The 25,274-nt window shown below is 43.5% G+C and overlaps 4 protein-coding genes across 5 annotated transcripts; 3 read left to right on the plus strand and 1 right to left on the minus strand.

Moving 5' to 3' along the window:
* The first annotated feature begins 2,617 nt into the window (after positions 1–2,617).
* Positions 2,618–5,922, plus strand: LOC123136204 (receptor-like protein EIX2). Its single transcript, XM_044555531.1, has one exon. It carries the CDS (start codon positions 2,651–2,653, stop codon positions 5,522–5,524), a length of 2,874 nt encoding a protein of 957 aa, XP_044411466.1. The 5' UTR covers positions 2,618–2,650; the 3' UTR covers positions 5,525–5,922.
* Positions 5,923–12,871: 6,949 nt separating this feature from the next.
* On the plus strand, positions 12,872–15,868 carry LOC123136205 (protein REPRESSOR OF SILENCING 3). The gene is made up of 4 exons (XM_044555532.1): positions 12,872–13,187; positions 13,379–13,618; positions 14,099–14,635; positions 14,738–15,868. The coding sequence occupies exons 1-4, from the start codon at positions 12,963–12,965 to the stop codon at positions 15,578–15,580; spliced, it is 1,845 nt and encodes a 614-aa protein (XP_044411467.1). The 5' UTR covers positions 12,872–12,962; the 3' UTR covers positions 15,581–15,868.
* A 289-nt stretch (positions 15,869–16,157) lies between these two features.
* LOC123133781 (putative vacuolar cation/proton exchanger 4) lies at positions 16,158–19,570 on the plus strand. 2 transcript variants are annotated; one of them, XM_044553188.1, is made up of 14 exons: positions 16,158–16,382; positions 16,488–16,560; positions 16,724–16,765; positions 16,919–17,137; positions 17,260–17,327; positions 17,413–17,441; positions 17,531–17,727; positions 17,806–18,015; positions 18,139–18,273; positions 18,385–18,501; positions 18,577–18,630; positions 18,725–18,841; positions 18,926–19,022; positions 19,241–19,570. In XM_044553188.1, exons 2-14 carry the CDS (start codon positions 16,492–16,494, stop codon positions 19,261–19,263), a joined length of 1,377 nt encoding a protein of 458 aa, XP_044409123.1. In that variant the 5' UTR covers positions 16,158–16,382; positions 16,488–16,491; the 3' UTR covers positions 19,264–19,570. The 2 variants fall into 2 exon arrangements, with proteins under 2 accessions (XP_044409123.1, XP_044409122.1); XM_044553187.1 differs by lacking the exon at positions 16,158–16,382 and having other exon boundaries at positions 16,409–16,560.
* Positions 19,571–19,924: 354 nt separating this feature from the next.
* Positions 19,925–23,535, minus strand: LOC123133782 (protein PHOSPHATE STARVATION RESPONSE 3-like). Its single transcript, XM_044553189.1, has 7 exons — positions 21,654–23,535; positions 21,288–21,504; positions 21,117–21,193; positions 20,989–21,028; positions 20,750–20,816; positions 20,582–20,651; positions 19,925–20,353 (listed from the first exon to the last, which is right to left on the minus strand). Exons 1-7 carry the CDS (start codon positions 22,176–22,178, stop codon positions 20,120–20,122), a joined length of 1,230 nt encoding a protein of 409 aa, XP_044409124.1. The 5' UTR covers positions 22,179–23,535; the 3' UTR covers positions 19,925–20,119.
* Between the last annotated feature and the right edge of the window lie 1,739 nt (positions 23,536–25,274).

A 25,274-nucleotide genomic window follows, 5' to 3' on the forward strand; every position in this document is an offset into this window, starting at 1 on the left:
TAGGAGTTTTCATATTAAGGACACGTGTAGGTAGTCTGTTAATAAGAAAACATGCAGTAGCAAAGGCATCACTCCAAAAACGAAAAGGTACAGAAGCGCGAGCCAGGAGTGTGAGTCCGGTCTCGACTACATGTCGATGCTTGCGCTCAACAGCGCCGTTCTGCTGATGTGTATGAGGACATGATAAACGATGAGAGATCCCAAGCTTATTAAAGAAAGTGTTGAGGTTGCGATATTCGCCCCCCCAATCGGATTGAACATGGATAATTTTATGCTTGAGAAGACGTTCTACATGCACTTGAAACTGAATGAAGATATCAAACACATCAGATTTGCGTTTAAGAAGATAAAGCCAGGTAAAACGACTGTATGCATCAATAAAGCTGACATAATAGTTGTGACCACTCACAGACGTCTGAGCGGGACCCCACACATCAGAAAACACAAGTTCAAGAGGACTCGATACTACACGAGTAGAGGAAACAAATGGTAACTGATGACTTTTGCCTTGTTGACAGGCATCACACACGGACATCTCCTTATTGCTAGACACGATAGGCAGCTCATGGCGGTGGAGGATATGGCGAACTATGGGGGTGGCAGGATGACCAAGGCGAGAATGCCACTAAGATGGCGACGCACGAACACCACTGAAGACGCGCAGGGCGGATGGATCCTCCAAGCGGTATAAACCTTGGCTCAGGCGACCACTAAGCAGAATTTCCCGGGTGGCTCGGTCCTTAACAAAAAGATCAAACGGGTGAAATTCACATAGGACATTGTTATCAAGAGTGAGCTTGGGAACAGATAACAAATTAAGAGTCACCGAGGGGACCCGTAAAATATTGCGAAGATGAAGCTGCCTAGATGGATGACTAGTTAAAAGAGATGCTTGACCAATGTGAGAGATGGGCATACCTACACCGTTGGCGGTGTGAACCTTGTCAGGACCGTAGTATGCCTGGTGAGTGGACAGCTTGGCGAGCTCGTTCGTCATATGATTCGTGGCGCCGGTGTCCATGTACCATGCAGGATCAATCGGGTACGATGGTGTAAAACCTTGGTCGACGCGTGTATCCTTGCCCTTGGCGGCAACATGAGCAGCAGGAGGACCAAAATCCGCCATGGCAAATTGACGCTCATTACCTTTTCCATCATTAGCGATCCCCAGAAAGCTCCGCTGAAATCGTTTGTGACACTTGGAGGCGAGGTGCCTCTCACGACCACAAAGTTGGCACCGCACGGGACCCCCGCCCGAGGTTGGCGCAGGAGGGTTGGCGACCCGGACAGGCGTAGAGGGCGCAGGTGGGCGCTGGCCACGTGAAGCCCAGAAAGCCGCCGGCTGGTCGGCGATGGTGGTGACGGAGCGGCGAGCTTCGATGCGCTGCTCGGTGAAGAGCAGATGGGAGAAGAGCTCGTGTGGAGGAAGCGGCGGCTTGGCATTGTGGACGGCCTCAGCAAGGTTGTCGTAGTCAGCATCGAGACCCTTGATGACGTAGCCGGCGAACTCCTCGTCGCTGAGCGGTCGACCAATAGAGGTCAACGTGTCCGCTAAGACCTTGATCTTGTTGAAGTATGTTGTGGCAGAGGAGTCCAGTTTCTTGATGTCATCAAGCTTGCTGCGAAGAGCCATCGAGTGGGCAGTGGAGGTCTGGGCAAACGCATGCTCCAGAGTCGTCCACGCATCCAAAGAGGAGGCAGCAAAGAGGCAAAGGCCAGCGACACCGTCCCCGAGAGAACCCTGGATGGCGGAGAGGATCGCTTGGTCTTGCTGCACCCACACACGGTGTGCCGGGTTGATGGCCGGGCCGTGGACGGTGGGAATAACCTGCGGCGGACACGGCAGGGAACCATCGACATAGCCAAGGAGGGAGCGGCTGCGGAGCAGCGGTAGAACCTTGGCGCGCCAAAATAGGTAGTTATCCGGCGTGAGACGAGTGGTGATCAGATTGTCGAAGTGAAACGGCCCTGGGATCATGGCGGCGTCGGTGGTAGGAGCCGCAGGCACCACAGGGGCGGCGGGTGCCACACCCGCGAGCGACGCATCAGAGGCCCCCGAGGCCGTCGGCAGTAGGGCGAGTGGCGGAGACGAGCCAGCAAAAGCCGCGGGAGGCGCCGTCATCGCGGCGGTGGAGACCTGCAGCGTCGATGTCGCGGGAGATGGCGGGATCGGGGCGGAGAGCATCGAGCCAACGGCGGTAGTACTTGGGGCCGTGGCGATGATCCGGCGTGGGCGGGGAGGTTGAGAAGGGCGGCCAGCGACGCGGGGATGGACCCGGAGCTGGCGGAACCGGAGGCGGAAGCGGTCATGGCAGCGGCGGCGACGGCGGCCCGAGAGTTGAGGGCACGGCGGCGGCGGTGGCTGATGTAGGGTAGGACCTAAGGTTAGGCTGATACCATGTAAAACAAAAGGATTTGTGGGAACTGGCTCGACCCTCTAAGGATGGCCTGTCATATGTATTTATAATGATACACAATTACATATTACACAGTTGGGCTTTTGTATCTAACACGAGCCAAGACGACGACTGACTTGGCGACCCCGACCGTGGACGGGCTGTGAACTGGACTATATCCAACAGAACCGTGCAGTGCCGATGTGCAGTGCGCACACCACTATTGTCTGCCCAGCGCCCACCAACTACCCACCATGCATCCTCCTCCAAAGCCGCTGCTCCTCCTCGCGGTGCTGCTCGCCGCCTCACCGCATGCGCTGGCGGAGCAGCCACCGGCGGCAGCCGCCTGCCCGCCGCAGGAGCGGGACGCGCTGCTGGCCTTCAAGCAAGGGATCACCATCAGCAGCGACGCCGCCGGCCTCCTCGCCTCATGGCGCGAAGACGACTGCTGCCGGTGGAGGGGCGTCCGGTGCAGCAACCGGACCGGCCATGTCGTCGCGCTCAACCTTCGAGGCCAGGGACTAGCCGGCGAGATAAGTCCATCCTTGCTCTCCCTGCCGCACCTGGAGCATCTTGATCTCAGCTCCAACCGCCTCGTGGGCCCGGCTGGCAGTATTCCCGAATTTCTGGGTTCCATGGGAAACCTGAGATATCTCGACCTATCCGGAGCGCCGTATTCTGGGGAAGCGCCGTTTTCTGGCCAAGTGCCTCCCCACCTTGGCAACCTCTCCAAGCTGCAACATCTTGACCTCTCAAGCAATAGAAATGTGTCCTCCAACGATCTTTCCTGGTTAACACGTCTGCCATTCCTAAGGTTTCTCGGCCTGAATTTCGTGGACCTGAGTATGGCGGCTGATTGGGCTCATGCGGTGAACGCCCTTCCTTTGAGGTCCCTTCATCTTGAAGATTGCTCGCTCACAAGTGCGAACCAATCACTCCCACACTCAAACCTTACCACGACTCTTGAGGTGCTCGACCTTGCTCTCAACAACTTTGACCAGCCAGTCGCGTCTTGTTGGTTCTGGAACCTAACAAGACTCAAGCGGCTCTACCTTGAAGTTAACAACGGCGCCCTGTATGGTCCGCTTCCTGATGCATTGGGGGGTATGGTACGCTTGCAAGAACTATCCTTCGGAGAGAGTGGCAGCCACATGATGAGCATGGGCTCGGCAGACTTGAAGAACCTATGCAACTTGAAGTTCCTAGACCTTGACTTTTGTTTCTCAAATGGATTTGAAGCGGAGAGGCTCCCGCAATGTTCCTCGGACAAATTGCAGGAATTGCACCTGATGGGAAACCAATTGACAGGAACTCTAGCGGATTGGATGGGACACCGCACCAGCTTAGTCATTCTTGATCTCAGTTCAAACAACATTACTGGGCCTATACCGGAATCTATAGGGCGGTTTACAGATTTGAGGGTTCTAGACCTTTGGAACAACAACCTGACTGGACATGTGCCACCTGCAATCGGTACTCTCACTAATTTGGCTAGCTTGGTTCTTGGTCAGAATCACTTGGATGGTCTGATTACAGAAGGACACTTTCATGGTCTAAAAAGCTTAGAGCAAATATATTTATCTGACAATCAACTGGAGATTGTGGTGGGTTCAGAATGGGTTCCTCCCTTCAGACTGCAAGAGGCCAGTTTTGCATCTTGCCAGATAGGTCATCTGTTTCCTGCATGGCTTAAGTGGCAAGTGGGTCTTACTCGCCTTGACATCTCAAGCACAGGAATAACAGATAGGTTTCCAGATTGGTTCTCCAGTTCCTTCTCAAAGATCACATACTTGGATATCTCCAATAACCGAATAAGTGGTGCCTTGCCAAAAAATATGGGTAACATGTCATTGGTATCACTATATTCTAGTTCGAACAATATATCTGGTAGAATACCTCAATTGCCCAGAAATCTAGAGATATTGGACATATCAAGAAACTCTTTATCAGGACCCCTGCCATCAGATTTTGGGGCTCCAAAACTAAGTACAATAAGTCTATTCTCCAATTACATCACAGGTCAAATTCCAGTGTTTGTATGCGAACTGTACTTGTATTCCTTGGATTTAGCCAACAATATTCTCGAAGGAGAACTTCCTCAATGTTTCAGCACAAAACACATGACATTTCTATTGCTAAGTAACAATAGTTTCTCTGGCAATTTTCCACCGTTTCTAGAAAACTGCACAGCGCTATCCTTTTTGGATCTGGCAAGGAACAGATTCTCTGGAACATTGCCAATGTGGATTGGGAACTTGGGGAAACTACAGTTTCTACGGCTGAGCAACAACATGTTCCACGGGCATATTCCGGATAATATCACAAGTCTCAGCAAACTTTATCATTTGAATCTGGCGGCCAATGGGATATCAGGTTCCATACCTCATCATCTATCAAATCTAACAATGATGACAACACCATATGTACACGTTCCTGGCACCGTCGTTGCAGATTTCCAAATTATGGTTGGTGATATGCCAGTAGTCTTCAAGAGGCAAGAACTTAAATACAGAGGTGTTGGTGTTTTGGAGATATTGAGCATTGACTTCTCTTGCAACTATTTAACCGGTAAAATTCCAGAGGAAATAACGTCTCTTGGTGGATTGATAAACCTGAACTTGTCATGGAATCAACTGAATGGAGGGTTACCTAAGAAGATTGGGGACATGCAGACGTTGGAGTCACTTGACTTCTCGAACAATGATATTTCAGGAGAAATTCCGTCAAGCTTGTCGAATCTAACATACTTGAGCATTCTGGACCTGTCATATAATCATCTAGCAGGAATAATACCATCAGGAGTTCAACTTGACACTCTTTACACGGAGTATCCATCCATATACAATGGCAACCCTGGCCTTTGTGGTCCCATCCTTCATAAAAGTTGCTCAGTCAACAATAATGCACCACAGCCTGACCATCAACAGAGTGGAAAAGTTTCGGAGTCGACATTGTTCTTTTACTTTGGACTTGGGTCAGGGTTTATGGCTGGCCTCTGGGTTGTGTTTTGTGCTCTGCTCTTCAAGAAAGCATGGAGGATTGCTTATTTCTGCTTCTTTGACAAGGTGCATGACAAAGCCTATGTGTTCATAGTTGTCACTTGGGGCAGGTTTGCCAGGAAAAGGTAACTACAATTCAAGTGCTAAATTAAATCAGCTTACGACATGTACGAATAAATGAAACTGAATAGCATGTATTTAGAGACTTGTGCTAGTATATATCTTCTCATTTTCCGTAAACTTGCAATAATGAATGTTGCATGATGCATGATGCAACCTTACTTGTGAGCCATGATGAACCGTGGTGATTTTGGAGCATAGATGCAGCTAATACTAAAAAAGGCATCAGGCATGCTGGAAAAAACGCATCATGAAGTTGCTGCTTACACACAACCAATACAAGTGATCTTGTATAGAGAGAGACTCATTTCAGAAACCCTAAAAGCTTTTCTTCCCCATTGCATTAGCTTAAACTTTGAAAATGTCATTCCAGTACTGAGCCTTTTCAAAAGTTCAGAAGATATGTGCAGCACATATTTTTCCTCTGAAAAAATCTTATTGTCCAAGATAAATGCTACAACACGTAAAGTATAACGCTTAGTGAGGGATGACCGAAGAGCACAAAACATATCTGAAGAATAGAATAACATATCTGAGGGGGGACTGAACAACACAAAACATATCGGAAGAAATAATATACAGAAACAAACAAGGGAAGAACGACATCACAAGACAAAAAGACTGAAAAAGGCAAGAAGAGAAATGATAAGGCAAGAAGACAGAACAAAGAAACCTAGAACTGACCCCAACTCAATTGAAAATTTACAGCAACAACTTCTTCAACACAATATGGCAGTTCATTCTTGAATTACCTCTTTGGTGCCCATCACAAATAGAATGTTGTTTCCCATCCCCTCCTGCTAATGGGTTCGCTAGACAAATGCCCCACCTAACTAGTTCTAGTTTTCTGAACTTGGCCAGCTACAAAATGGACTAACAAAATGTTGGTTACTAATTGGTTGTGCTGCCGAGCTACGGTGGCCGGTGGGTATGTAGAAACGGAAAAAATGCCGAGGGGCAAGACTGAAAAATGACTAAATACGAGAGGTATAACAACACTCCCTAAGCTGATATACCCCTCGGCGCCTTGATCTGAGAAATCAAAACTAAAGGGTAGATGAATGAATGACAAGACTGAAAAATGAATCACTTAAAGAGTGATGCAAACATAAGGACTGAAGAACAAACGAATGATTAGCTTTGGACTGAATACTAAAGACACAACAAAATGGGAGAAGTAAACTGAAGATGACCAGGAGTTCTTCATTTTGGACATTGCAACTAAATGAATAAATCAATTGCCTGTCTCTCAAGTTCAGGCTCATGTTCATTTTGGAGACTGAATAACAAAATGAGAAAATGAAGAAATAAGAGGGAGTGATTTGACTGATATAATGAGAACCTGAAAACTGTAAATATGCAAAAGTAAATGATGAATTGATAAATTGATGACTGACAAAGATGATAGCAGGACTGAACCTAGACAAATAGCTTCCGAAAATATAGAATATAAATAACGAAACTCTGAACACTGCTAAATAATAAAACAAAACTGAGGTGATCACGCAACTGGATGCCGAGTCACTGATAACTGAATTTAGCATTCCAGTTGCTACTTCTACTACTTGTACATGTTCACCGTCGAGAACTGCATTTAGTATGGCCAAAAAGATACTGAGCATTCCTACTCGTACATGTGCATGGTTGAAAAGATATTAACAGAAAAAATGGTCCAGATGCTTGGTTGAATGTTACGACTGAACGAGTTTTCCACTAAGCTACTTGTGCATGTGCAAATTTGGAACAAAGCTCAATCGAAAGTTGTGCATGCACAGAATTCTAAACCGTAATTAAAAAGAATGGCAATTGTTACTCATAACTGAACCTGAACCTGAACTACTAGTAATAACTAACCACTGAACACTTGACAATAATGACACTCACAGTGTTTTGACCTTGATATACTAAAACAATGTACTGAACAAATCGAAACAAGATTAGTTATTCACATTCGGATGTACCTGGTTTCCCCCATCAGATCAGTGACGAACTTCTGGAATAAAACCAAACGGTGGACTCCCATGGAACCGAAATAGCATCGACTGAATCATACACCGGGCCAGGACCGTCGAGAAATCGATTTTGCAGGTAGAAATCGACTGAATCATAGCGACGCACAGAGAGGTAGCTGCAAAATCAGCGCGACGCATAAAACCGGTGACGACCGAGAAGAAGAAGACAAGGGGCTGAGAGCAGGGGGGAGGGGAGAAGCTCGCCGTACAGGTCTCGCAGCCAGCGACGACCTGGGGTTTCTCGCCCTCGCGGACCACCGCTCGCTGGTGGCGCGCCCGATGGGACAGCCCCGTTGGCGTCCTCTCCATCTCCTTCCTCCCGCTACTTGCCGACTCCACAGCCTCCCCCGTCCCTTGTCCCTCAGGCTGCTCGCCGGCAGCCTCCTCGCCGCCAACCCGCCTCCTGACGCTGCGGTGGCACAAGGATGAACTGACACAGAATGCCTAGTAGAACAGAAAATTCAGGAAAACGATCGACACCCGTAGCAAAAACACGGGTCGGGTTCACAGCCCGGTAAAGAGAAAGCACAACCGAAAAGCCCACCACCAATCCGGCGGGCAATCCCAAACGTCCGCATTAACATCCGTAACAGAGATCAGACGATCCAGAATTTAACTTAGAACATAGTGAAAATCAGTCGGCTGATTTTTAGTAAATACATGTATATATAATAAGGCCTATTTAGTAGTAGGAAGGAGGGATGTCACATGTGTCCATTCTATATACAGTGCACACTCACCTTTTTATTTTCATGAATATTTTTTTAAATGTCATGAACATAATATTCAAACGCACGAATATTTGTAAATGTCACGAACAATTTTTTGAATGTTAAAATTTATTTTACACATCATGTGAACATTTTTTACATTTCATGAACATTTTTTTAAAATATTGTGAAGATTTTTGAAAGTCATGAATGTGTGAACATTTTCTTAAAAGTTACGAATATGATTTTGAATGGTGTGATTTTTTTAATACTAGTAAATGGCACGTGCCATGCACGTGTAGATGTAGTTATTACTACACATACATGTGGGTAATTTTAAGTAGTATCATATTTCACAAAAAAAGTTACTACCTCCGTTTTAGTTTATAAGTCCTACGCGTACACCTAGGTTACCAATTTGATCACCCTAATATAAACTATATCACACAAAAATTATATCATTTAAAAATAGAATATTTGAAGTTTATATTGGTATATTTTTTGTAATATATGATTTGTATTAGGTTGATCAAATTGACGACCTAGGGATACACGCATGCCCTGTAAACTGAGAGAGAGGGAGTAAATAGTATCATGATTTGACTAAATAATTATTAATTATAAAATTTTGCATGATTTAATAAATATATCCGTGAAATACCGAATTTACACAATATAGAATACCATGAGAAAAAGTATACCAGGTTCGTCCTCAAATGTTTGTCTTAATAAAGTTTAAGTTTAACTTCAGTTCAGAACTGTGATACTTATTAAGGATCGGAGGAAATATTAGATTAAGCAACAGAGAGAATGGGTTTGCAAGTTATTTATCATTAGAAATAAAATAGTAATTTAAACATTAATTGTGTCTGTTTACAAATCAGAGTTTTCACATAATTGTTGATAAAAACTAAGAAAACAAGGGTAATAAATATTTGTAAAATAAATTTATAAGAGAAAGTAAAAGCTATTTAGCTGTACATATATTACATTTTCACTTTGTTCGTCACTGTTTAATTTGTTTCAGCTTGTGTGCCTTTACCCAGGCTACACCATCACATGCTTTCTCTCTCTCATCATGATGCGTACTTGCTAGTTGCTACTGCTAGTACTCCTCGCGCCACTCTACTCTACTTCTGCATGCATCACCGGAGTTTGCTGGAAATTTCTGGATAGTGGCTTGGCTATAAAGAACGCAAGGAGAATCACATGCATGCACACCCTAGAGAGTACTACTACATCTGAGAGTGGCAGACTGGCAGCACGGGGAAATGGCGCAGCGAATCCCTACAATGTAGGCCATCAGATTAACATATCCAACGGTTTATATGCAGCCACGTATACCAGTAACACAAGCCATTAAATTTGAGCCGTCCGATTAGGAAGATCCAACGGTTCATATGACTTGCTACTCGTACACTATATAGGAGTATATATATTTTATGAACGTTTTTAATGCATACTGAACAATACTAAAAAAAGTAATGTAAAACAAATTGGAATACAAAAGGTAGAGAAGGGGAAATGAAAAAGGAAGCAAAGGAACGAAGAAACTAGCAAGATTTTTTCTGCAGTAAGCGAGACCTAGATGCCCCCCTAATCCAATCCAGGAGATTTTCCAACCAACCCAAGCGACTGCACGGGCCAAAGAAACATTTTTGGAATTTGTTTTATGTGTTGACTAACTAGCAGTCAGTTGGTCCCTTGAAACATCAGAGGGATTCAACTTAACTGTTTTACTAAAGAATTGAAGAGAAACAACCTTCTTCGATTGTCCTGGGCGGCGATCATTGACCAAGACTTACGACTGCCATGTAGGGATGAGGATCGAGGCAAAAACATAAAATATCTAGCAGCCAGTTGACTCCGGAACTTACTAGCAACCAGACAAACAGAATCATGATAATCCACTTGACATCCTACTGGCGACAGTATCGCAACATCTACATTTTATGCAAATGCACCAAGTCAAATTAGGAGGCCACTTGTTATCCCTATGTTATAATCAAACGATTTTTTCTTACAATTTATTAAACCTTGCAAGATTCAAGCGGGCATGATACTGCAACTTCATGCTTTATGAATTTGCATACATGGTTTTTGTGATAAATAAAAATAATTTATTTTTTAGAACCAATGACTGGTTTGCTGATTATGGTAAGAGGATCATTTGCTCGTTTAACTGATCAATCATGAATTAAACCTATGTTTGAAGACGCCTGTGGCGACCTCTTCAATCTTAAAATACGGTACTACTTTGCCAGGGCCGGTCCTGAGGTTTTGGGGGCCCGGGGCGAAACTACAATCCCGGGCCTTTCGGGGCCTTTAATATAAATGTCTAATTGATAATCATCATATGTGGATATAATTTGTATCAAAGAAAATAATTAAGTGCGTCCAAAATGATTGTGCATATCACATAATGTATTACATATTACCTTCAAAAAAAAATCTCCTATCATTATGAGATGCAAAATCGCTAATAATAATATTAGTATCAATTTTGTCAAGCAATTTTTTTTCTCAATGCATAAAGTTGCATGGCCATCTTTTTTTGCGGAAAGTTGCATGGCCATTTAACCTCTCTTGCAACATTGTAGATCTCAGGTAGTTCTTCAACAATCTCAACTTTGAATAAATTTCTTTCAGCCGATGCAACAGGCATAGTAAAGAAAAATCCGATATGCAATAGAAAATAAACATGGGCTCATGATCACTCACAGTGCTATCATCCATGTTGAAGTCAACATTGCTTTTTATAGGATTATGACCATCATCTTCCTAATTGCCATTAGTTTTGGTCACCCGCAAGAACTATCGCCAACTCGTCTGGATTTCTTGGAGTGCTTGCATCGCTCTTATAATATTTAAAAGGATATCCTCTCAATTCTTCTATCTCCTCATCTGCATCCTTCTTCCTTTCTTTCTACCCGAACTCGACATGACCCCTGCTAAAATTAAAAGGAACAAATTAGCGCAAAGCTAATTAAAATATTAGATTTAGTATAGAAGATCATCTAATGTATTGAATCTGCTAGGGCGTAATATAGTACCTTCTCTCTGTAATCTAATCTGACTACATGTGCGCAATGATTCAAACGCCCTAACAACAATTCCCTGTTAACCTGTTCAATCGATTGATAAGTTGGGAATCAGGATAAGAAAGAAAAAAAACAGGAAGAAGAACATGCGAGGGAAGAGGGCGCGACCAGACGTACCTGCCGCAGCCGTTGCGTCATTCGTGAGGAGGCAGAGTCGAAGAGGGTTAGATGAACAGGAACAGCGGAGCAGCAAAAAGGGCAGAGAACGACCGATCCGAAGTTAAGGAAATACTCCCTCTGTACCAAAATAGTTGTCGCTGGAGTAGCTGAACTTCAACTACTCCAACGACAACTATTTCGATACAGAGGGAGTAGTGATTAGTGAATCCAAGATTCCTTTTTCTCTCCGGTCTCCACGTACGTGCAAACATGGGCCAGGCCCACCATATATTTTTTAGTTCCCTAGACTAGCACACCAGAGGCTGAGCGAGACGCTGCGATTGGCTTCAATTGTTTTTTTCATTGGAAGACTTGTATGCTTGTACTCCCTCCGTCCCAAAATTCTTGTCTTAGATTCGTCTAGATACGGATGTATCTAATACTAAAGCGTGACTTGATACATTCGTTTTTAGACAAATCTAAGACAAGAATTTTGGGACGGAGGGAGTACGTACTAACGTACATATACCTGGGAGGGGGCCCTTGACTTTCGGGGGCCCGGGGCGGCCGCCCCGTTCGCCCTACCCCAGGATCGGCCCTGTACTTTGCTATCGCCACCCTTGAGTATTTAGACTTGCAAGGTGATCCTTGTTGATTCATACGAGATCCCATGTGCTACATGCTACTCGGGTCAGAGTGTAAGTGATGCTTTCGGCTACTAGACTTTAGCCATCTAGGGTGCGGTACTCGATCATTTCGTTTGACAACACACTGTTTGTATTGTTCTTACACAACCTCGTTTTCAAGGTTTAGGCCCCTCCTATTCTCTCACCGTTACTACATGATTACACGAATAACTTTTGCTTTGTTTTCCTCCACGATTCCGGTCTTCGATAGACGACGTGTGCAAGTGGTGGCATACATGACACATCTATATGTACCTGGTCTTTTCTTTTCTTTTTGGTCCAAATTGCGCCAAAATAGCATTATATGTACTCCATACATGAAACACATCTCTTTTCATTTGAGAAACATGAAAATGGTCTCTTTTTTTAGAACAATGGAAATGTTTTTTCAGAACACATGAAAAATGGTCTCTCAACTTTTGTTTGGAGAAAAACAACCTTTTTTAAGAAAATAGGGCAATAACAACCTTTTTTTTAACTTGGACAAAAACAACCTTTTTAATGGAAAAATGGTCTCTCAACCTTAAAACCGTTCAGTTTTTTTTTTTTTTGGGAATCGTTCAGGCTAACTCTTAGGGCTACCATTCGGGCTAGATGGTACACAATTGAGCATACAATTTGGCCCATCTAAGCCCAACCGAAGCCAGTGTACCTGTCAGCACGTCAGCTCCTGGGTCCCACCTTCCAGCCACCGACCACAGCTCCGCGAGAAAGGAACCCCCTCAGCCATCGACGCTGGCGCCGCACGAATCTTACAGCCACGCGGCTCCCCCTTCTGCTCGCCCTTGCCCTGCCCTCGCCGCCGCCACCGTCTCGCGCTCCGCGACCACACTTTTCTCATGGCGGCGACGGCCGCGGCGGAGGCAGACGGCGGTGGCGCCGTCACCACGCGTCTATTCGTAGGCGGGCTGGCGGAGGGCGTGTCCGCGGCCGACCTGGAGGCCGTGTTCGGCTCCATCGGCCGCGTCGCCGGCGTCGAGTTCGTGCGCACCAGCGGCCGCAGCTTCGCCTACGTCGACTTCCAATGCCCCTCCCACAAGGCCCTGGCCAAGCTCTTCTCCACCGTAAGCATCCGCCGCCCCATCCAACCATCTCCTTGTTAGTAGTAGCAGATTGGGGTTTGTTAATTCTATCCGTTCGCGCTAATGAGCGCCTTTGGTGGAGATAAACGAGATTTTGGCCTTCCTATTGCTGTTTGATATCTCGCTTTGCGGTTGCGCAGAGGATTTCTGATAGGATGTCAATTTGCGTGTAGTACAATGGGTGCAAATGGAAAGGAGGGAAGCTAAAACTGGAGAAGGCCAAGGAGCACTACCTCGTTCGACTGAAGCGAGAATGGGAGCAGGAGGCGGCGGCGGCAGCGGCAGCGGCAGCTGCTCAAGAAATGCCTGCGGAAGATAGTGTGGACAAGCAGGAGGAGAAGGAGAAGCGGAAGCTGGAGAAGGATGCTCTGGAAAGTTCAAAGCTTAACATCTACTTCCCGAGATTGAGGAAGGTGAGTTGTCTCTCTGTGTTGCATAATTCTTTGGTCCGACTGTTTTAATGAATTTTCCAAATCGCGCGTTCTGTAGTTTTTTTAGTCTGTGCAAATAGGTGTGACCATGCAAGTAATAGTATGCCATTCCTCCTGATGATTAATAGCATGTTCTTGGAATTGCTTCATTGTACTTTTTTTTTGATAAGCATGAACTGATGCTCGAATCATGTTCATTTTGTATTGGAATATGAGACAAACTTAGCAGGTGTAAATTGTAAGATTAGGTTTTGAATGAGAAATAGCAATTCAGTATGAAATTGTGTGTAGATAAATATCTTGTTGAGACTGGTTGCAACAGAAACAGCAAGGGTAAAAGAGTAGTCTGTCATGCAGTATATCGATCAAAATAGCAGCTGTGCATTTCCTACCGAAATGATCATCTAATATGTCAGTTATTTCCTTAACATGCATTCTCCTAACCAATGATCTGTTTTACAGCTGAAACCTTTGCCTTTTAAAGGCAGTGGAAAGCACAAATACAGTTTCAGAAATATTGAAGTCCCTTCTTACCCAATTCATTTCTGCGACTGTGAGGAGCACTGTGGACCTCCTGAGAAAGCTAATGAAGAATATGCTGCTGTTCTTAATCGTGTTGCATATGAGAAGGAGCGAAACATCATGAATTCTGTGATGAGTAAGCTCTTTGAGAAGGACACTGAGCAAATCGATTCGTCGGAAGTGCAGAAACAAGATGTTGTTAACATCATGGAACCGTCTGATGCTGAGACAGAACCCTCTAATGCTGAGACAGAGCCCTCTGATACGGAGACAGAACCCTCTGATTCCGACAACAATTTGCCAATGGAAGAAACAACAGAAACTCCTGAAGAAGATTTGGATGACCTCCAAATGGAAGAAACAGATGATCCTTCTGAAGAAGAATTGGATGATGATGACCTTGTGATCAACATTGCTCCTCGCAAGGCCAACAACTCAGCTGCCCAGTTAAATAGGGCAAACCAAGCAGTGAATAAGGTATGCGTATTGCAGTTACTTGCCTGAATAATTATCCTGTGATGCACAATTTTTTCATTCAATTATGTGCAATAACACTCCTAATTAATTTCTAAATATTAGGACGAGCGGTTCAGGAAACGTCAGCATTTTGATGAGATTTCTCCACAAAAGAAGAGACAGAAATCAGAGGATTTATCTGAACCTAGAAACAAGAAGCAGTCTACTTCAATGAATGCAGACAGGAGGACTACAGGGAAGTCTTTGCCATCTGTGGCAGTAGCCATCCAAAATGAACAAAAATCCTCTGTTTTGTCAGGAAAAGGAACGCATGGTTTCTCTTCTGTACTTGATAGAGCTAAAAGTTCTGCTGGTCTTCAAGGTGTTGATGCTCTAACAGGTCGTTCCACCAAAAACGAAGGTTCACAAAATGAGCTTCCTACTACTGAACCAAAAAGGGGTTCTGTGTGGACTCAGAAGTCTGCCTGGAGAGATCTTGTAGGAGGCATGGGGGCTACGTCTTTCAGTATATCGCAGATATTGCCGAACATCAACCCAGCACCACCAAAACTTGAACCTGCTACCGAGACCTCTGTCGCATGCACCGAAGCCAGGAGGGAAGTGACATCATTAGGTATGACATCTCTGGGATCCCCAGAGGCTATAACTCAGCCCTCGGCTGAGCAGAACTCGCCGAGTTCCACGGGAACGCCATCTGCTGGAACAACAGTTGGTTCAGCTGGTCATGAAACCCGAGGATGCGACGTGAGCAACAAGGTAGAAGAACCGTGTGTGGTCCCAAAGATTACAATCAGTGAAGTCTGCCCGTTCATGAGAAACGAAGAGTCAGTTCAGCAATGGTCGAAGGCAAAGAAGGTTCTAACCGGGTTCAGCAAGAGGGGCGACGAGAAGAAGGCCGGATCCAGTAACTCCAGGAGAGGAAAGCCACAGTCACGGAGAGGATAACCGGATGTTCTTGGGGTCACATCTTGCCGAGCTACCTCGTACCATCACCAAAGGTTACCAAACGAACAATCACGCTTCGGTCCGAAGCTTGACTCCTGCAAATTCTGAGTCTTGCAAATTTTGTTTTACATTCTCAACTAAGTTTTCTAGCCTCTCGAGGACATGTATCAACTGTGGCTCCTTGTAGCATTATTGATCCGAGGAACGCTCCGATGTATCTGCAGTGTTACGTGAGACCTCAGTAAATCACTGTATCTTGTCTCTTGAATGATCATCTCCATTTTCTTATCTTGCAATATGTTTAATCTCCTAGTGTTGTTCCAACTCTTGCATGTTTCCCCCTTAATACCGGGGGCTCCTTTCCAAAAAAAAAAAAACTGGCCCTACTACTGCTGTGTTCTTCCACTCATGGTTATACGGAGGGTCGCGAGGAGGAAGATGCCGACCGTCGGATCTACGGCTGAAAAATCAACCGATTGAAAATATTCAGGCTATGAATGAATAGGCGCCCCCCTTAAAACTGACGTTCTCTCTCTAGACTCTCCCAGTTCTCTAGACGCTCTCTCTCTCTCTCTATCTCTCTCTTCCAGACCACGACCTAAAAGGAACCTGAGAGAGACAGAGGTGGATTTTGGTGGGGGCGAGGTGGTGCCGTACCCGTCTCTAACCTAACCTGGCCATGCACGCATCTCGCCTCTCGTCCTCCTCCTCGTCATGATTCCTTCATGGATGACGGGCGCCCTAACTAGGATCAGGTTTTAGGAGGAGATATAATATAAAAACGCATTTCGCAGGAGATCAGGTAATATAATATTTAATTTCTCCCGATCATCTCCCTCTTCTTCTTCTTCCGATTCATTATCCATGAGGATTACGTCTCCGCATCCGGCTTTCACCCGTGGATCAGGACGATGACGTCGACGGCGGCGGCCGGCTCCGACTCCCGGCGGCTCTTGCCCGGCCGTCAGAACTCCCATCAGGTTCGTTCTCTCGTCCCTCTCCTTTCCTGTTCTGCATTCCACCCAAATCAAACCGATAATTAATTGAAAGATTGCAATAATTAACATGGCAATCGGGTGGGAATGATCAATTAATATTAACCAACTAATTGCCATATATTTACTGGTCTCTATTGATTCACAGATGGACAGGATCAATGGAAATGGCCAGAAGTCTGCCATTCAAGTGAGTGATCACAACAGTTTTCACCTTGCTGTCTAGCGCATTCATCATACATTCCTCATTTGCAAACTGCAGTATGGTTTTTTTATCTTTTTTAATTTGGTGTCTCCATACTTATTCACTGGATTTGCTCTCGTTGATTTTCCTATAGAGCAGGCCTCGACATTCTCCGATGGAGCAGACGAATTCGACGACGACACGCTTATAGCCTCGGAAGGGCTGTCTCGCAGAACCGGCGGCTTTGAGAGAAATGCAGGCCCTGGGAATTTGGGGATGTTTGGTAGCCTGAAGTTTGTGCTGTTCAAGTCAAAGCTCAACCTGTTGATACCGTGTGGCTTTGTGGCGATCGTCGTCAAGGACATGACAGGAAATAATGTACGTGTGATAAATTATTGCATCGAAGTGTTTCATCAATTTGTGTTAGTATCTGCTTTATGCTGCATTTTTTGGTGTTCTTGTCCTGATATTACACTGTTACTCCTTTGTTTGTGCTGAAGGGCTGGGTATTTCCCCTGACTCTGTTGGGCATTATTCCTTTGGCCGAACGACTGGGTTTCGCCACCGAGTAATTTGTTACAGTTTTCACGCTTGTTTGGTGATCCTTGTTGATCTTACTGAACAAACATCTGACACTCTGCTTCTTACTGCAGGCAGTTAGCATTCTTCACTGGCCCAACAGGTCTCTCACTCTGTTGCTCTTCTTTGAAGCATTCCGATCCAAGTAGCATTCGAATTGTCGTTGGCTTGACAGATTTCATGTGCATGCAGTTGGGGGCCTTCTGAATGCTACATTTGGCAATGCAACCGAGTTGATTATATCAATCCATGCGCTAAGGAGCGGAAAGTTACGAGTTGTCCAGCAGTCTCTGCTAGGGTCCATCCTGTCAAACTTGCTTCTGGTTCTCGGTTGCGCATTTTTCAGTGGAGGGGTCACTTGTGGCAAAACTGAGCAGAATTTCAGCAAGGTGACCATTCTTGTCTGTTCACAGATTTGCACAATGTAGATGAGACATGAGAGTGATCATTCTGTGTTCTTGTTGCAGTCAGAGGCAGTAGTGAGCTCTGGGCTGCTTTTGATGGCCGTATTGGGGTTGCTGCCTCCTACTGTGCTGCATTACACTCATTCAGAAGTCCACTCTGGAAAGTCAGGACTAGCCTTGTCAAGGTTCAGCAGCTGCGTCATGCTTGTTGCTTACGCTTGCTACATCTACTTTGAATTAACAACCAGTCGCCGTCGTGAGGAATCAAATGAAGTAAATAATGGATTGCCCATACTTATATGCATAGTTTTTCAATGATGCTTTACTGGACTTTCTATTTCTCCGTACCTTCTTTTTCAAGTTTCTGAGTTACATATATGCATTTGATGGGACCAGGGAAGAGGTGAGAATGTAGGGGATGCCGACAACAATGAAGCTCCTGACATTTCAAAATCGGAAGCCATTGCCTGGCTTGCAATTTTGACAATTTGGATCTCAGTACTCTCTGACTACTTAGTTAATGCAATCGACGTAAGCTCTCTTACTGATCCACTAGATGATTACACACACCTTTTTTCAGTTATGTTGCTTATTACTTTTCTTAAAATGAAAATGATAATATTAACCTTGCAAATTTATCAGGGGGCTTCCCAGGCCTGGAATATACCAGTTGCATTCATCAGTGTTATTTTGCTTCCAATCGTGGGGAATGCTGCTGAACATGCTAGTGCTGTCATGTTTGCAATGAAAGACAAATTAGTAAGAGAAGCTTAAAATTCTTAACAGTCCTTCCTTTTGCACAGATCACATAAAGTTCTTGTATTTCTCTTGTAGGATCTTTCCCTGGGAGTTGCAATAGGGTCATCAACACAAATGTCCATGTTTGGGGTAGGTTGGTTGAACCGTTTGTGCCTTACTGGCATTGATCTGAATTTATCAGATATTGTTTTGCTGACAGATTGCTCTGCATCTCATTTTGCAGATACCATTTTGTGTAGTGATAGGGTGGATGATGGGCCAGCCGATGGACTTGAACTTCCATCTCTTCGAGACCGCAAGCCTCTTAATGACGGTACTAGTTGTCGCGTTTTTGTTGCAGGTACTAAAATCATGTACCCTTATTCGTCGACACCTGTCTTGCTTTTGCGTGAATTCACTCTTCTATTTTCCTCTGAATTTCCAGGATGGGACTTCAAATTGCTTAAAAGGGTTGATGCTGTTTCTATGCTATCTGATAGTAGCTGCTAGTTTCTATGTACATTCCGACCAGGATCCTGATGGTAAGTTCTTCACTACCGAACTTCCTGTGTTTTAATCTTTCAGATGAATATTTGTGCTGCATGAATTTTCAGTTGTTAGGCATTTAGCTACAAACATGGTTGCTCTATTGATACTATTTCCATGAATCTCAAACTACAAATCCAGTAAGAAAGTGAGAAAGATCAATATTGTGGTGACTTTGTACAATTCACTAATATTCCGAAATTTATACCTGCAGGTAATAACCCTGCACAAAACTAGGAGTACTTGGATGATCCCATGGATTCTACAGAAAGATTTCTACCATGTGACAACATTTGCAGTCAGGAGCCAGGACATGGACTATTTATGTTTTTGACTAATTTGGCAGTGTTTCCTCACATTTAGATGTCTTTCAAATGCACCCATTCTTGAAACTCTTTTTGGAAAGCCACACATCCAGTTTTGTAGAAAGGCATAATCAAGGTAAAAATATATATTAAGTTGTGTAGGCTGAAGTATTCTTGCTATTGTACCAGCAAAGAAAGAAAGAAGTTGAAACAATATTTTAGTTTTGGTATTTTTTGTATACCAACTAATCGCAGCAAGTGCAGGTATCATCATTACGTAACATGTAAGATCAACCAAACATCCGGTTCTCAACTTATTCCATTCCATCAAATTCTAAACCCATCGAAATTGCCTCGACTCCTTAGAGGCTTATATATATACTCCCTCTGTTCACCCCCTTCATGTTCAAATACTGGCTCCGTCCCTGATTAAGGAGTTGTATTTTAGAGAGAAATCCACGTTAACCCCGTATGTAGGGTTCACATCGCAACCTCAAACTTTGATTTAATTCAGTTTATCTTGCATGCTTAAGACGCTCACGAGCCTAAACTGGGAGCAATGCGACATCAATGTTTGAAATAAAACGCTACTTTAATTACATATGAGAATATCTTGTTTTTTCAATGGAAACAGAACTAATTATATACAATGGCTAAGCTAGAACCTATTTCAGCATTAATGGATGGACCTTATCATAAGGTATATCCAAGAAAAACAGGATATATGCAATTGCAAGCACTAGAACTCTACATGGCAAGAGGGTCAAAGCATGCACCATGATTGTTCATCATGGTTCACTTTCAAGATCAAGTTGTAGCTCTGGCCTTCTGCTATCCATCTGCGAGTTGTGTTCTATTTTGGTGTCTGAAAGTTTACGCTTCAGCGACGGAGCTGAAGTGGTGTTGACCTCTGTTTCCTCCTTTGGTTTCGGTACCGGGGATTTTCTGGCCTTCTGTTGTTCTAGTATCTGCTGCAAATATCTTGCATGCTCCTCTATGCGCAGCTGTAATTTCCTTTGCACCTGATGGCCAAAACAATAGTGTTAACACTGCTGCTAAGCTACGAGATTTTTCTAAATATAGTAAGTTCTGTGATGACTAATACAAATAATTCTTCTTATCAAATAGGTAAAGCATAGATTAACAAAGAATGTTGACAAAGGCTTGCAAAGATAAGTTGCAGTATGCATATAGATTAACCAAGAACTGTTTCTGAACCTATCAGCATCTTCTTCTTATCACACTGTTACCTCTAGTTGCTCATGGAGCTGTTTCTGAACCTCCATTTGCATCCGTAGTGCTTCCGCCATTTGAAAACTCCTAAGAAATGGAAATCGATGTGAATTTTGATGACACGGTTTGTGCATGCCCCTCATGCTAACATAAAAGGAGATAGCAAGTTCTGAAGAGGGAGATACTTCTTTTTGCCAGAATCAATTCCAGGTGCTGATTTTGCCTTGTTATCTTCTGAACAGGTTCTCTTCACTACATTTACATGGAGCCAAAAAAACTAAATGAGAATGACAAAATTACAACTCAAAGCAATTTCATGAGAATGACAAGATTATGAATGAAAACAACTGCCACTATGTCAAATATTCAGAAATTATTTTACACTTAATCTGTACAGATTTTCCCTTCACCTTAGTTGTCTTACCTTCTTTTTTCTCCGGAATATACTTCACATGTCGATAGTTCTGCATTTTGAAATAACAAGTGGTGTATAAACATCGTAATGTGATGATATGTTTGTGAGTATGCATTTAAAGATATTTGGCCATTTACCTGCAAATGGCTCTTTACGTGAAAGATTGTCAAGCCTTCTACCTTCATAAGCTTCAGCACACCCTTGGGAGTTGCCTCTGCAAGATATATACATGGAACAAAACGTCTAATCGACGGTTCTATTTTCAAGAAAAAATTACCCCAAAAATTTAACTAGAGTGGTCACCCTACTTTCCGGTCCTCCGAGCTTTTTCAGAGCCTCCACAAAACGCTCATGGAGCTCAAGTGTCCATCTCATTCTCGTTTTGCTACATGCTGTAGCTCCCGATGATGATGGTGATGAACTCAACTGGACTTTGACCGGAGAACCCCCACTGCGCAGACCCTCATGGTCAGATGAAGGCGATACAAGAATAGGCGAGCATTGCGGCGGTATGCCATATATGTCCTAAGCAAGAATGAATTATATGGGAAATGACTAGTTAAAATCTGAACTTAGCCATGATAAAGGCGCATGTGAACTCAAGAAGCTGGTTGAAGAAATACTCGGATAATGCTGTTAAGTGAAGGATCAACTATGGAACTAAAGGTACTCACATCTAACCGAGGGATCTCCTCGTTGTCGGTGATGGCAATCCCAAGTTGTTCAGACAAGAACTGAAACTCCAGCTGCTCACTGAAATCCATGGCATTGCCTCCTGCACGGAAGCTACTGTCAGAAGCGTTGCCGGAGAGGTTAAGGAAGTCCTTGAGATCAAGTGGATGTTCAAGATCACCATGAACGCCAGTGCTCAGATCAGCAGCAAACAGCAAAGAAGAGCTCAATGATTTTGCAGCTGATACCTGCTGCTGCTCACATTTAGAAGGATGGGGCAGGAAAGAAAATCCACTGGGTTTTGTCGACGACGATGAGTACATGCTTGTGCAGAATGTGGAAGAGCTGGATGAATTCGGGTCTGATAGGTCAGCATACGAGACTCGGGAAGTATCATCTGCCGAACTGTAAATATCGGATTTAGCATTGAACATTTGATGGACTGAAGGTTGTGGAGCATTGCAGGTGTGAGCCCTGATGTCAGGAGCAATGATATGTTTCATAGGAATTACATTCTGTGTGCTCATTGTGCCTTAGAAAATGAGAATTGAGATGGAAAGCTTGCTCCAGTCCAACCCTACAGCTTAAATATCCAGTCAAGCACAATATAAGTTCCAAGGCCTGTCAAACAATGTATTTCAATATGTAAATGAAAAATTGTTCATATATATGGTTGCAAAAAGTCTAATCTTGTCCAGTAAACATCATTTATGCAAGAAAAACAAAGCATTATTTGATTTGGGAGTACTAGTCTGTCAATAGAATGATCCATATTGGCCTAACAAATATGCTAAAAGAGTGTACATAAGGGACATAAGAATATTCCTAGATGATTCAGACCCTTCAATAATAGCTACTCATATTTCAGACGTAATGATAGTTTGCTTCCTATGATTGCAACGGCCATGTCTGGAACTTCTTTTCACAAATCATGAAATCAAACTCATGTTTAGGGGGAAAACATAGACATTCCCTCTGTTTTTTACTTCTCTGGACATTAGTTTTGTCTCAAGTCAAACTTCCTAAACTTTGGTCATGTTTATAAAAAAAACTATTGACATATACAATTCCAAATCAATACCATTAGATTCATCACTGCATATATTTTGACATTCGATATTTTTATTGTTGTGAATGTTCCTATTGTTTTCAATATACTTGTTCGAACTTTATAAATCTTCGCTTGGGACAAACAGATAGATGCACTTATGCAAATTTTAAACTCATTAGAAAATACATAAACCCAGTTCCAAACTTGACTAATCTTCTTCTTCTAGGGAAGATTAAAGCTACCAAAACTCGGCTGGGGCTATTCCCTTCTCCAAAGAAAAAATGCTACCAAAACCTGATGATAGTTCCTTCCCATAAAGCAGGACAAAATGAAAACACAGAAATCGAAAGGGCACATGAAACATGACACAAGAAATGGGCAAATTTCCTTGGAAGTACTAGTCTGTCAATAGAATGATCCAGATTGACCTAAGAAATATGCTAAAAGAGTGTACATAAGGGATATAAGAATAATTCCAGATGATTAAGACCCTTCAACAATAGCCACTCATATTTCAGAGGTAATGATCATCTGTTTATGATCGTTTGCTTCCTATGATTGCTACGGTCATGTCTGGAACTTCTTTTCACAAATCATGAAACCAAACTCACGTACCAGGACAGAAAATAGACGCTCCCTCCGTTTTTATTTAATCTGGATATTAGTTTTGTGTCAAGTCAGACTTTCTAAACTTTGATCAAGTTTATAAAAAAATTGACATATACAATTCCTAATTAATTCCTAATCACTGAATATATTTTGACATCAGATATAAAATTTGCATAAGTGCATCTATCTATTTGTCCCAAGTGAAAATTCATAAAATTCTATAAACTTGGTCGATTTTATAAACTTTCACGTGGAACAAATAGATGGATGCACTTATGCAAATTTTATATCTCGTTAGGAAATATATAAACCCAGTTCCAAACTTGATTAGTCTTCTGCTAGGAAAGATTTAAGCTGCTACCAAAACTCTGCAGGGGCTATCCCGTTTTTTTCGAAAGAAAAAAGCTACCAAAACTTGATGATATTTCCTTCCCATGAAACACGACACAAGAAATGGGCAAATTTCCTTTGCTGCGGGGAGAGAGCGCGGATGAGCCATTAACATTCCAAATCAACAAGAACACAAGGCAGAATTATTTGACCAGGAGAAGAGCACAAATAGGGCTGGATCAGTGCCGAGAAATCCATGGGAATGCAGATGGAAGCTTCATTTCATACCTGAAAATCCAAGAGGAGTCTGGTCTCTGGAGGAGGTAAGAGATTCGGAGCCAAGTCAGCCGCCAATCCTCCTCTTCCTCCTATGAGCTATGAACCCTATGTCTTCTCCCCCCCTCTCCGTGTTCGTCCAGAAGCTCCCTGTGTCCCTCTCTCTTGCTATAAATTAGGCCTGTCTCCTACCTTTTCAGCACATCATCTTAATTGGACGCTTGATTGCCTTGGCCGTCCTCTCACAACTCTCTGGAATTAGTTAACAATATGCAGCTGCTTTCTCTTGCCTTTGCTGCTGTTGTGCTCTTTCTTACTTGTGGTACTGTCCAAGGTTTGTTTATCTGTCGCCACATTTTAATCATGCATGCAGCCGGCTGGGGGCATGATACCATGATTATTTTCTCCGGGTAACATTTAATTGTTGCACTTTTGTACTAGGTTTGTTTTACAGGGAAAAAGGAGAGCAATGCTATCTAAGTTGATGTCATTTGCGAGTTGAGTTTTTCTATCCTAGCAATATTTGTACTACCAAGTTTTGTCAACTTACTTAACTTCTGAACAAAGCGACATGTTGACCTGATCATACGATGCAGCACAGCTAGCTAGCACGGCCATTGATTAGATGGGGAAATTAAGGAGGAAGCACACGGAGCAGTCGCTTGTGTTGTGAGACCACTTGTGGTTGACCAACTTATTATTACAACTACTCCCTCCGTTCGGAATTACTTGTCGCGAAAATGGATATATCTAGACGTATTTTAGTTCTAGATACATCTATTTTCAAGACAAGTAATTCCGAACGGAGGGAGTAGTAGCTAGGATTACTGAACTGGTTTAGCAAGGCCGTGTGCAAAACGTAAGCACCGGGTGATATACAAGCAGAAGATCGAATCTGGGCTATCTCTGAGGGCATATCCGGCACTCGTATTATCATCATCGTTGGTAAATATGCCACGTAGACTGCTTTGATCATGTGACACAAATTAAATGTAGACAGAGAAGGAAGCCGTATCATCCTGAACCAACGTGCTGACAGTGGGCACAAGCTACAAGGTAAATTAGCAACAAGGATTTTGATGTTGAGGATGCTCGTAGTGGGAAGTATTATATACTAGTATCATGCATATTGTTTTGCATGACACAAGTAGTGGAACATTTATTATGACACTTTAGCTACTCGTAAGTTGCATGAATTTTAAATTTGAGTTAGTTGATTTCTTGACCGTTGATTTTTACCTAAGATTCGTGCAACGTTTTTTTTCCTGGCTGTTTTTTTTGTTTCTTTTTAGATTTGATTTGTGTTGTTTGTTTTCTGAGGGTTAAACCAAGCTCTATTACTCAAAGTCCACATGGT

This window comes from Triticum aestivum, chromosome 6B, assembly GCF_018294505.1.
Source record: "Triticum aestivum cultivar Chinese Spring chromosome 6B, IWGSC CS RefSeq v2.1, whole genome shotgun sequence".
NCBI classification, from domain to species: domain Eukaryota; kingdom Viridiplantae; phylum Streptophyta; class Magnoliopsida; order Poales; family Poaceae; genus Triticum; species Triticum aestivum.

Bases quoted from the DNA above. Each gene is read 5' to 3' on its own strand.
- LOC123136204 (XM_044555531.1), top strand. From the start codon at position 2,651: ATGCATCCTCCTCCAAAGCCGCTGCTCCTCCTCGCGGTGCTGCTCGCC.
- LOC123136205 (XM_044555532.1), top strand. From the start codon at position 12,963: ATGGCGGCGACGGCCGCGGCGGAGGCAGACGGCGGTGGCGCCGTCACC. The intron at 13,619-14,098 runs GTGAGTTGTCTC...TCTGTTTTACAG, and splicing joins ACTTCCCGAGATTGAGGAAG to CTGAAACCTTTGCCTTTTAA. The intron at 14,636-14,737 runs GTATGCGTATTG...TCTAAATATTAG, and splicing joins CAAACCAAGCAGTGAATAAG to GACGAGCGGTTCAGGAAACG.
- LOC123133781 (XM_044553188.1), top strand. From the start codon at position 16,492: ATGACGTCGACGGCGGCGGCCGGCTCCGACTCCCGGCGGCTCTTGCCC. The intron at 17,328-17,412 runs GTAATTTGTTAC...TTCTTACTGCAG, and splicing joins CGACTGGGTTTCGCCACCGA to GCAGTTAGCATTCTTCACTG. The intron at 18,274-18,384 runs GTAAGCTCTCTT...CAAATTTATCAG, and splicing joins ACTTAGTTAATGCAATCGAC to GGGGCTTCCCAGGCCTGGAA.
- LOC123133782 (XM_044553189.1), bottom strand. From the start codon at position 22,178: ATGAGCACACAGAATGTAATTCCTATGAAACATATCATTGCTCCTGAC. The intron at 21,029-21,116 runs GTAAATGGCCAA...TTCAAAATGCAG, and splicing joins ACGTAAAGAGCCATTTGCAG to AACTATCGACATGTGAAGTA. The intron at 20,817-20,988 runs GTAAGACAACTA...ATGTAAATGTAG, and splicing joins TATTCCGGAGAAAAAAGAAG to TGAAGAGAACCTGTTCAGAA.